We start from the raw sequence: 13,238 nt of genomic DNA on the forward strand, positions 1-13,238 counted from the left end.
GAATGAAGGCCCTTCCAAAGAACACATTTCAATTGCGTATTTATGCTCGCTCTTGGGCTAAAACCATCCTCAAGCATATCAAACAATCCTCAGCTTATGAAATCTCTAAACCAAAGCAAATGAAAGGTGCAACAAAATGTGTGCATGATCCACCAGACAAAAAGCTAGGAAAATTTAACTTTTCAAATTACTTTTGAAACACTATCAGTACATCCTCCAGGGTACTGAAGAATACACTATGACAAGGAATTTTCTTGCCATCTTCCAACCCAGTCTGACAAAAGGAAGCACTCGAGACATATCAAGGTCAAATGGCTTAATAAGTTTTGACAAGGAAAATTGTTTTTTGAAGATCTGACTCTTGGATAAGCCAAAAAAATCTTTAAACACTTTTAAAAAGGTAACACTATAAAAATCTCAAAAAAGACTGTATCTAACAATTAAGTAAAGCCAAGTTTTGTAGGTCCAATTCAATTTGCAGATAATCACATTTGCTGAAACCAATGGCTATTATAGATCTCCCAGATAGTAGCATTAAGTTACCAGACATAAGAAACTATCTGTCAAAGTACAGGAATGATAGAACTGAAACGATTTACAACTGATACTGAACTAAGCAGAAATAAATTTAGTATCCTTATGTAATCTCAGGAAAATAACATATTAAAAAATAAGAAATGAATAAATTTGGTAATATTTAAGAGAAGGAAAACAAAGGAATATTCAGATATAAGGTTTTCCATGGAACCAATTAAAATTTTAGATTTTCTGCACTCTTAGGGAAAGATCAAAACTACTCAAATCAATTTCAGCATAAGATAGAAAATGTAAAATAATTATTTATAATATTCTTTACAAATCCCTTTTTGTGTCTCTGGTTTTAAAAGAAAAAGTTAAATTTAAAATTCTTAAATGAAATGCTTTATGTGACAAAACAAAATTAAAATAATTTTTGGTTCTATTGAATTACAGTTTCCCTTAGAGCCTTACATGGAAAAAGGCCTGAGCTATAACACAATTTCCCTTTTGCCTTTAATTATTCAAATCACAAAACCTTAATTATATATATTTTTTCAGTTTATTTTCCAAGTAAACTTTGAGTAGTTATTCAGCCATAAACACCAATCTCACAACAGCAGGGGTCGCAATGTACTAGTTAAATGTTTCAGGAAACTGAGAAGCAGATTAACTGTTCATATTGCATAGATTTATTAGAGCATGAAAGATTCACAACTCATTGTACTCTAGTGAAAATAATCTATCATTAAATATAAAAAAGATTTTTCTGTTGTGGGGATCCCCAAATTGTAATAAAGAAAATCTACTTAAACTATCTACTGATGATAATCTACTTAAGCTGATAGCATTTCTAGTTGAAACAGCATAAAAATCACTTATGCTAAGTTCTACCATATGCATTAGCTCCACAGAGGTGCTTCTACACCTCTTAAAAAATAAGTAATTTCTATATATGTAACAGGTAATTCTTTAATTCAGTCAACTGTCAACTTGAACATATATTAAACATTGAGTTTATTTCCGAAGAAAAAAGCAAACTGACCATTCACGTCTACTGCATATTTTCAAATTCTTTTCTCCACAGTGGAGAAAATGTACCCCAAATACTTTAAATATTTGATTTACAGAAAGTTTCTGCTGTCGAATTTCTTTAAATTTTAATTCCATGTAATCACTCCAGTTATTTACCAAAAAAATCTAAAATAATTTAGATTGTCTACTATTTAACACATTAAAAAATCAACTAAAAATAAAACTTAAAAAAATCCACAAGAAACAGTGATATTTCTGAAGGTTTGAAGAAAAACAAGTCTATCCACCTCCTCTAGTTCATTATTTTTCATCAAACCAACCAGGAAGATAAAATCAATGAGTACCTAATAACTAGCATAAAAAATGGAATACAATAAAATACGAAGTGTCCATTGCACATAGAAAAGGTAAATACTGTTTTGTGAACGTTTTTGTTTAATTACATATATTAAACAAATTTTTAAATATATATAAAAAATAATATGTAATATATATTGACATACACACGTGAATATACATGCATACAAACATATACACATCACATACATGTGAGGGTTGGGCTACACTGTAAAATATATATTTAAAATAATATACTTTTTTCACCTTAGGAAAAATATATTTTACTATGGATTGAGGTAAAGAATGTGTGAAAGTCAGTACTCTAAATAAATTTTTCCTGTCCCTTTCAAATTCATGTCCTTTATAACACAGTTTCCTTACTACATCTTTTGTATAAGCTTGTAGCCAAAGATCACATATGTTAAATGTATCACTGAATTACTCAATTGAGAAGTTTAGCTTATTGTGTTAGGAGTTAATGATTTAATTGTCTACACATGTAACTTATATAGTAACAAATGTAAAAATGACCATTCTAGTAATATCAGGAAATCAATTATACACTAAATGCAATTTCTGTGAACATAGCAGAGAGATACATTCCAGCAAAATCAGTTTCTTCACAGTCAAAAGAAATGTTACAAGGTCCATGCAATAAAACTCAAGAACATTACTAGGAAGAGAACCCTTGGGGAACTCATTTGGAATTCATTTTTTTAAAAATATACAATTCAAGTAAGTTCAGTTGTCAGTTTCCAAGACCGCAAGAGAACAGAAATAGATTATTATAGGAGAGAAAAATTGCTGCTATAGAAATGCTGCTGGTACAGAAGAAATGTGAAGTGACAGCTAAGGCCAGGGGAAAAACAGAAAAATTGTATATAAAAATGAAAAATACATGGCGTTCTGGGGCCATTTAGCAAGGGGAAATCCTTAGGCATGGTAATAATATTTATGGCCCTGCATAATAAATTATCTTCAGACTTGCAAACTTGAATAAATGACAGTAAGAACAATAATAGCTACACACATATAGCCTTTGAACCTAGGGACTCTGGCTCCAAATCCCATGGTTTTAACCACTACACTATACTGCTTCTCACTAAAATTTAAAATTACATTCAAGATATTAAAGTAAATTTAAGAAAATACTTTAGAAAACAAAGATGTAATTGATTTTTAAAAGACCTTCTGCTATAAACTGAATGTCTATGTTTACCCAAAATTCTTATGTTGAAACATAATCTTGAATGTGATAATATTTGGGGCTGGGGCCTTTGAGAAGTGGTTACGTCACGAAAGCAGAGCCATCATGTATGGGATTGGTGCCTGTGATAGTCTGTTGGCATGCTGCTAATACAGACATACCCAAGACTGGGTAATTTATAAAGAAATAAAGACTGGGGAGGCCTCACAATCATGACTGAAGGCAAATGAGGAGCAAAGTCACATCTTACATGGTGGCAGACAAGAAGAGCTTGTGTAGGGGAACTCCCATTTATAAAACCATCAGATATGGTGAGACTTATCAACTACCATGAGAACAGTACGCAGAAAATGCCCCTATGATTCAATTATCACCACCTGGCCCTGCCCTTGCACCATGGGGATTACCACAATTCAAGGTGAGATTTAGTGGGGACACAGCCAAACCATACAGTGCCTTCAGAAAAGACACCTCAAAGAGCTCCATTTCCCCTTTTGCCATGTGAGGACACTGTGAGAAGACAGCTGTCTATGAACCAGTAAGCAGGCCATCCCCAGACCCTGAATCTGTTGGCACCTTGATCTTGAACTTTACAGCTTCCAGAACTGTGAGTAATAAATTTCTGTTGTTTTAAGTCACCCAGTCTATTCCCTTATAGAAACCTGGACGACCTAAGATACCTGTGTATGAAATGATTAAATACCCTTAATAATATAAGCCTGGAGAACTTATCAAAAAAGATCCTTTCTAGATATCTAGTTTTTTGGGATCTATGTATTTTTATTTTGATAATTTCACATATTTGTAATTTTGTAATATTGCATTATCTCATTTAACTTTTCCCTATTAATATATACTATTATTATCTACATACTGGAGACAAGAAAACTGACATATAGTTTAGGTAATTGCACAATATTACATAATTGGTATCAGATGAAGCCAATATTCAAAGGCATATAGTCTGGTTCCACAGTCCTAGCTTTAATCAATGTGCTCTGGGCTACCACAGTTGCCAGACTGACTACGTCCTGTAGGATTTGCTATGATGTGTCAGGATGTACTATTTAAGAGATTCTGGTAATCCTGAAAACCCCAAAATAACTTTCAGAATCATTTTCTTGCTCACCAATGTTCTAGTTTTACTCATTCCAGGCATTTGTCCACTCCCTTGAAGTTAGGCATGGCCATGTGATTTGCTTTTAACAACAGAATGTAAGCAATAAGAATTTGTCACTTCAAAGTGGAAGCCTTTAAGAAAAGCATGCAATTCTCCATATCCCTGTTCCTTCACACTTCTCTCTTTCTGTTCCTGGCACTAGCATCCTAATAGTAATAGATTTTATGACTTCTTTTCCTATCATTACCCACATCCAAACAGTAACTATAACATACTCATTTCACCTATGACAAATCCCTTCTGCCCTTTCCTTTTGCCTCATACTGGACATACTATGTCTTCTCTAAATGAGGTTTTCTTTACTTCTTGTCTTGCCTGCTACAACAGGCTAGTGATCTCATCTTCAGACTCTAATGTGAGTCCACCAAATAGAATACATCAGATTAATTTCCCTTTAGCAGATTTCTGACTGTAACCTACCTAGCTCAAAAGTTTACAATGATTCCCACCATTAGTTGTAAGTATAAACTTCTTAGCAATGCTTTACACTTTATAATACCACTTAAAAGCATAAATCCATTTTTCTAAATGTTATCTTTCACTTAGTCATATTCTATGCTCAAGTTGAAATGGCAACTTGTTCCTCCTACTGGCCTAGCTCCATCTATGCCTTAGGTAATGTTTACTGCTTTATCTTAATTACTTTCTACAGCCTCAATTCTTATTCTTTTATAAATATTACCCTGTGAAAATGACAAATTTTTCAATATCCATTTCAAATGAAACCTTATCTATAAAGTGTCAATATGGGAACATCATCTCTTTTGAATTCCAATATATCTGTAGGTTGAAAAACATTTCTCTATAGTGCTCAGCGCTGTGCTTTGCCATGGTAGAGTATCAACATTTTACTGAATTAAATTGTACTGCATATTCAAGAGTAAAATGTTTTAAAAAAATTAACTAGTTTGTCAACAAAAATATAACACTTTTGCGAAAAGTATTTGTACTCAGAGTAACATAAGTCAGCAATATTTATAGAATGTCTACTTCATAGCGAATGATGATGTTGATTAGGAAAATAACAGTATCCAACATTTACTTAGAAAATACTATGTGTCAGGTACTTTGCAGGCAATTCCTCACTTGATCTTCAAAAACTCTAAGTTGAATATAGTCATTATCTTTATTTAAGAGATGAGGAAACTGAGTCACAAAGAGTTTGCATAACTTGCCCAAGGTCACATGGTTAGATGTAAACAGTCACAATTCTAATAAAACAGTCTGACTCAGGAAACTGAGCTCCAAAAGAGATAAAACATTAATTTATATATTGGGTATTATATCTTATATCCCAAAATTTACTACTTGTTAACAAATTATGAAGTGGGTATCGCATGAGTGATTTCTTAAAAATCTCTTTTAAATCACACATTTTATCATATATTACAAGGCAATTATTTAATAAAAGTACATGACTGGAAACTGAACAAACCAAACAGACTATGAATTCCTTCAGGCCAATGGGTGTAAATTGTTTATCTTCATACATTGGGAAGCTGACCTAATACGTGACACATAATTATGTAAGATTTATAATAAGGGAAAGGTCACATGAATTAAATTCAAGATCAATCAACTTTACTCTTAAAGTTTTCCTTATTTATCCTCAAATGTCTACAATGCTGTGGTTCTCCAAAACCAATTTTTGAAAGTGCTCCTTAATAGAGTAACTTCTAAAATGTATAATAACACTGTTGTGCAGTATTTGAATATATGGAGAAAGCTGTAAAAAAGAATGAAACTGCAGTACTGAAACAAAGGAACAAAGAGTTAAGATATAAGTAACAATTTGCTTTCTGGTTAAGAAAGGCAGTGGCATTGCAGGTAGAGGAAAAAAGCAGATAAAACAGGTAGACAGGCACTTAGGCATGAAAGAACTTATTTATTAGCAAACTGCAAGTGTTTCAGTATGGTGATAGTGTAAAGTATATGCTGGGAACTGGCAGGAGCCCATAAAGATGGAAATTGAGTAGTTTGTAAAGAGATTTAATGCCCTACTAAGAAAGTTAGCATTATGTTGACTGCACAATGTTAACTCTTCAACTCACCATCTTGCTGGCAGCGGAAACAAAATAACCTATAAACTGAATTCTCCAATACAGTACTTTCTAAGTCTTGCTATACAAAAATACCCTTTTTAGAGGCCGAGGTGGGAGGATCACTGGAGCCCAGGAGTTCAAGACCAGCCTGGGTGATATGGTGAGACTCTCTATTTAAAAAAAAAAAAACAAAAAAAAAACCCTTTTAACTTAATAACAAAAAGTTTCCACAAATTAGCTCATTTTTAAGTAGTATTTTAAAGGTATAGCAGAATATAAGAACATAAATGATACCTGCTTTTATTTCCTTTTTTTAAGAAAAATCCTTAAGATAAAATATTTTTTTCCTTACTGCTTCCTTGCTTCTTTATTTTTCCTTGCATCATTACTTTCATTTTGGCTTAGTATGGATACATGAAGTCAAAGGGTTAAAAGTAGCTATTTTATTTCATTCCATAGCACCATGGAAATCCTGGTACAGATCATTTTTTACTTATTCTGCTTATTTTTACTTATTCTGCTTATTTTTATTATTTAGTTTCCAATCAAAGAATACAGACAGAATGCTTTTTGTTCAGGAGACTTTTCAACACAGAGCTCAATTTTCTAGTGATGTTGGAAATTCCAGGCAACACTGTCATTGATTTTTAAAAAGCATACCTAGGAGTGCAGTGAGCTTGGGAAGCAGTCCAACTTGTACCATCTTATTCCTCAGTCCTGTGTCAAAGGAGAGGTTTAGTAAAAGTCGGAGGGTGATATTCAGCAGGTCTTCATGCTCACAAGGTATCATTTTCACCAGTTTTTCAACAATATCCATTTCCACCTACGTAAAATAATAATACAAATACAGTGAAGTTCTGCTGCAAAATAGGACACAAATAATATAATTATTTTTTGTTTTTACCGTAATGTATACCTATTTTATAATTATATGTTAATCTTATAGTCCATTTCAATCTGTAAACTTTGCTGAAATCAAACTTTTGAGGAGAAAATATATATGCTACACCATCCTCTCCTTCCCTCATTTAATTCCATCAACTGGAAGACAAATTACATTTGATCCTTGAAAACACTTTGCATTATTGAACACCACCTAGTAAGTACCAGGTCCTATGTAAAGATCTCTTGGCCTTCAAGGATTCCTCAGTATAAAAAGAGAGTAGGTTGGGCATGGTCGCTCACGCCTGTAATCCCAACATTTTGGGAGGCTGAGGCAGGTGGATCACGAGGTCAAGAGATTGAGGCCATCCTGGCCAGCATGGTGAAACCCCATCTCTACTAAAAGTACAAAAATTAGCTGGGCATGGTGGTACGTGCCTGTAGTCCCAGCTACTTGGGAAGCTAAGGCAGGAGAATCACCTGAACCCACGAGGCACGGGTTGCAGTGAGCCAAGATCACGCCACTGCACTTCAGCCTGGTGGCAGAGCGAGACTCCGTCTCCAAAAGAAAAAAAAAAAAAAGTAGACAAATAGAATGAATAATGAAAATACAATATGATAAAAACTGAATGAACAAAATGCTCTGAAAACAGCACGGACAGAACTACCAACTCACCTGGAAGAACAGAAGACTTCAAATTGGGAACAAAGTAAAAAAAAAAATGACTAAGAATTTGTTATCTGGTTCAGAAAGGCAATGGCAATACAAGTTGAAGAAAAAGTCAGTGGATCAGCATTTAGGAATAAAAGAGCTTGTTAGGGAATTGCAAGTGATTTAGTATAATCATAGTATAAAGTACATGTTGGAGATTGGCAGAAGGCTGTAAGACAGATCTATACAAAATCGTAAGAGCTTTTAATGCTGTACTAAGAAGATTAACATTATTACACAGGCAGTAAAGTGTCCTGAAAGATTTTAAGTCCAGGGGGTGATGTGGTCAGATTTGTTCCTAGACTAGGAATACTCCTAAAATCCAAAGTCCTAGACACTAACCAAGCACCAACTTGTAAAAGGCCTATTTAAAAACAGCAGTATAAGAGTCCTTTTCTGTACGGTCAATAAGGTAGATTATTTTCTGTTAACTGACAAATGGAAAAAGAGGTTTAGGATAATGAAGGCAAAATATTATTTTAATTTTTGACATTTAATTTGAGATGGTATTCAGTGAATATTTAAAAATCATATAAAACCCAGGAAAGAAGCTAGACTAAAAGTAATAGTTGAAACTTTAGGACAGGGATCAGCCAACTATGGCTAGTGGGCCTATCTGGCCTGCTATCTTTCCATTCAGCCTATGAGCTAAGAACGGCTTTTGGCTTTTAACAATTTTAAATGGCTGAAAAAGAAAATCAAATGAAGAATGATATTTCATGACATACAATAATCATATGAAATTCCAATTTCAGTTTTGATAAATAAATATTTACTGGAACAGAGCCATGCTCATTTGTTTATCGACTGTCAATGGCTGCTTTCATGCTACAACTAGAGCAGAGTTAGTAGTTGCAAGAGAGATCATATGGCCCATAAAACCCACAATATTGACTATCTGACCCTTTGTAGAAAAAGTTTGCAGATCCCTGCTCTAGAAGATCATAAAATTGCATTAAGAGAACTTACTTTGTAGTCATAGAGGACAGAACTTATTTAGTAAAAGAAACCCTGCATTCAGATTTTTTTAAGGTAGCAATCAGAAAACTTTGGTTGTAAAAACATCTCATGTCTTTTAGTTACACAGCAATGGCAAAAAAGAAAGAAATTTGGAAAAGTATTTATGATTTTTTAATCAAAGGATTTATAATGAATTGTGCTCTACTTTTTCTTTTATTGGAGATCTAAAATATTTATTTATACTACCCATTTCATATCTGTGTTGCAATCTTTCACTGACCTCATAAAAATCACATTAATAACTGAGCCCTTGATACATTTTTTTCCTTTCACTCCATGCCAAGGAATAAACACAATTTTTTTTAAAATTGCTAAAGTGACAAATTTACACCTGATTTTTCCTTTAGACTTCTATCTACACTCCACAGCCACACTGTAGTCCTACCCTGGAGCTGTTCATTATAGGGTATAATTCTATCGCCAAAGACTTTCAAAAATCAAACACAAGATAAAAGTTGCTTCTTTGAAAATACCAAAGCAATTGAAAAACCGCTAATCTAGAAAAAAAAGATCGATATCTGAAATAAAACAGAGAAAATCACTTTAGCCTTTCAGACAAAGAGAAAAAAAGGAAACAGTACCAAAAATTTTATGCCCGTAAATTCCCTGAAAGACAAACTACTGAGCTACCACTCAAGAAGAAAGAACCTAAACAGTCTTATATCTATTAAACCAATTTACAGAAAGAAAATCCCAGGCCTATGACTTTTTACTGGTGAAGTCTATTAAACATTTATATAGAAATAATACCAATTCTACACAAACCCTCCCAGAAAAATTAAAGAAGAAGGGATGCTTCCCAACTCATTATATGAGGACATAGTTACTCTAATAATAAAACCAGACCAAGACATTAGGAGAAAAGAAAACAATAGAATAATGCCTCATAAACATAAAAATTCTCAAAAATAATTAGCCAGTAAAACTTAGCAATATATATAAAAGAGCAATATATATAAAAGAGCAATATATCACAACCAAGTAATGTTTACACCCTAAATACAAGACTGGTAAACCTTCAAAAGCCAATCAATGTAACTCACTATATCAACAGTCTAAAGAGAAAAACTCATATGATTATCTCAGTAATAGATACTGGGAGGCATTTCACAAAATTTAACATCCATTCATGATAAAAAGTCTCAGGAAGCAAGAAATAGAAGAACTTCCTTAAACTGATAGCAAGTATCTAAAAAACCCTACTGTTAACATCATGCTTAATAGTGAAAGACATTGCTTTCCTCATAAGATCAGTAACAAGGCAAGGATAGCTGCTCACACAATTCCTCCTCAACATCAAACAAGAGGGCATACCCAGTACAATTTAAGGCAAGAAAAAGAAATAGAAATCATACAGATTAGAAAGGAAGAAACAAAACTTTCTATTTGCAGATAACACAATTATCCACTTAGAAAATCTCCAAAATCTGTGAATCAGTACAACTAAAAAGTGAGTTTAGAAAGTCACAGGACATAAGGTCAATATGCAAAATCAATTATATTTCTATATACTATCACCCAAAACCAGGAAATGGGTAATTTTTGAAAACTATCATTTATAATGGTAAAATACTTAAGTATAAATCTAAAAAAATATGTGCAAAATATGTATGCTAAACTATAAATGATGGAAGAAATCAAAAAAGACCCAAATAAATAGAAACCTATACCATATTCATGGATTGGAAAAATCCAATATGGTCAATATGTTGATCCCCTCAACAGATTCAATGCAATCCCAATGATTTTAAAATGTACATGGAAAAATACAGAATAGAATAACTCTGAAAAAGAATAACAACATTGGCAGCCTCTTACTGCCTGATATCAATACTTACTATGAGGTTATAGTAATCAAGAGAAAGAGGTATTGATGAAAGCACAGACACATAGATTAATGGAACAGAAAACAGAGTCTAAAAATAGAAGCAAACATATATGGCCAAATTTTCTTTTTTCTTTTTTTCTTTTTTTTTTTTTTTTGAGATGGAGTCTTGCTCTGTCGCCCAGGCTGGAGTGCAGTGGCGGGATCTCGGCTCACTGCAAACTCCGCCTCCTGGGTTCATGCCATTCTCCTGCCTCAGCCTCCCGAGTAGCTGGGATTACAGGCGCCCGCCACCACACCCGGCTAATTTTTTGTATTTTTAGTAGAGATGGGGTTTCACCATGTTAGTCAGGATGGTCTGGATCTCCTGACCTCATGATCCATGGAAAGGCAATTTCAATGGATAAAAGCATCTTTTCAACAAATAGTTATGAAACAACTAGATATCCATATTAAAAAACATAAATCTTGGTCCATATCATGCACCATATACAAAATTAACTCAAAATGGATGTATCATAGACTAAAACGATGATGACAAAAACCTCTATAAAACTTGAAGAAAACACAGGAAAAAATCTTTGTCAACTTGGGTTAGACAAAAGATTTCTTAAATATGACACCCAAATACAGTCCACTAAATTTTTTTTATATGCTGACTTCACGAAAATTAAAAACTTCTGCTTTTCATATGAGAATGAAAAGAAGCCATAGAAAAGTGAAAATACTTGCAAAACATGTAACTGATAAACAACTTGTATCCAAATACAGAAAGAATTCTCAAAAGTGAGCAGTAAGAAAATTAAGCAAACTAGGCAACATATATCCTCTCTGTTGTTCCTCTGAAAAACTGTCTAAAAGCAAGGCTGATATTAGTTCACATCAAGAGTAAAATAAACACTTGATTTAAATAAATAATACTACCTCACAAATAGCTCAACCATCTCCTTATTCCTTTTATAAATAAAACTGCCACAAGCTTCAATTGTCACTAATTATATCAGGTGGTATTTTCCTTTTGAAAAAGCAACAGTGTATACATACACTGGTTGTTACAGCAAAACTTAATTTAAAAAACTTGCAGAGTTTGTTATTAATTTTTTTTTTTTTGATGGGGTCTTACTCTGTCACCTAGGCTGGAGTGCAACGGCATGATCTCCGCTCACAGCAACCTCCACCTCCTGGGTTCAAGCAATTCTCCCGCCTCAGCCTCCTGAGTAGCTGGTATTACAGGTGTGTGCCACCACACCTGGCTAGTTTTTGTATTTTTAGTAGAGATGGCGTTTCACCACATTGGCCAGGCTGGTCTTGAACTGCTGACTTCAACTGATCCACCTGCCTTGGCCTCCCAAAGTGCTGGGATTACAGGTGTGAGCCACCATGCCCAGCCGGTTATTAATTTGCATTTCTATTGCACAGAATAGAATGTGAAATATGTGCCATTAGACAATCAGATGTTTAAACACTAGACTAGCATTTAACACAGCCTTCTAGTCATGTCTTTTTGGTTGATAAAAACCCAATCTTGAGAGCTAAATTTAATAACAACCTCAATATGCAATGCCCTCAGGTTTCCTTCCTTCCTTCCTTCCTTCCTTTCCTTCCTTTCCTTCCTTTCCTCCCCTTCCTCCCCTTCCTCCCCTTCCTCCCCTTCCTCCCTTCCTCCCTTCCTCCCTTCCTCCCTTCCTCCCTTCCTCCCTTCCTTCCTTCCTTCCTTCCTTCCTTCCTTTCTTTTTTTTGAGACAGACTCTTGCTCTGTCGCCCAGGCTGGAGTGCAGTGGCATGATCTCAGTTCACTGCAACCTCCGCCTCCTGGGTTCAAGTGATTCTCCTGCCTCAGTCTCCCAAAAAGCTGGGATGGCTGGTGAGTACCACCACGTCCAGCTAATTTTTGTATTTTTAGTAGAGATGGGGCTTCACCATGTTGGCCAGGCTGGTCTCGAACTCCTGACCTCAGATGATCTACCTGCCTTGGCCTCCCAAAGTGCTGAGATTACAGGCATTAGTCATCCTGCCCGGCCCTCCTCAAGTCTCTTTCTATATCACAGAACTTATAATTAGTATTTTTATTAAACAGTCTATGTAAAGTGAGGGTTTACCAACAATCTATCAGCAAGTTTGTTTCAGCCTTTAATTGTATCTTTCTCAGTGTTTCTGGAAACGAACATTTAAAAACTGCTTATTGTTAATCTTACTAAAAATGTCTTAAAAAAAAAAAGACCTAAACTATTTTTCCCAGGAGGCAAAGAAGAAGAGTAGGAAGTTCAGTATCTAGAGATCTGCTTCCTCAAGCAAATTAATGTCTTTGGTCCTCTCCTACTTCATCTGTGAAATTGGGAGGCTATAGATTCACTAAATCTGGCCTTGAATTTAAGGTCCAGTCAAATTCTAAAAATCTTGATTCTACAGATATCCTTAAATAAAGTGTATTTCTTCCACAATAAAAGGTAAAATCCATATCATCTATAGTAAAAATCTGG

The 13,238-nt window shown here is 34.2% G+C and overlaps 1 protein-coding gene across 3 annotated transcripts in view; it reads right to left on the reverse strand.

Annotated features, from left to right (window-relative positions):
- The window catches only part of KIFAP3 (kinesin associated protein 3), a 146,780-nt gene that overhangs the window by 85,278 nt on the left and 48,264 nt on the right, over nt 1-13,238 (reverse strand). For all 3 annotated transcript variants that reach the window (XM_015124832.3, XM_028850267.2, XM_077999637.1), the window contains exon 10: nt 6,980-7,142. In XM_015124832.3, coding sequence (XP_014980318.1) covers nt 6,980-7,142 — 163 coding nt within the window. The remainder of the gene's footprint in view (nt 1-6,979; nt 7,143-13,238) is intronic.

Source organism: Macaca mulatta, chromosome 1 (genome assembly GCF_049350105.2).
Source record: "Macaca mulatta isolate MMU2019108-1 chromosome 1, T2T-MMU8v2.0, whole genome shotgun sequence".
NCBI lineage: Eukaryota > Metazoa > Chordata > Mammalia > Primates > Cercopithecidae > Macaca > Macaca mulatta.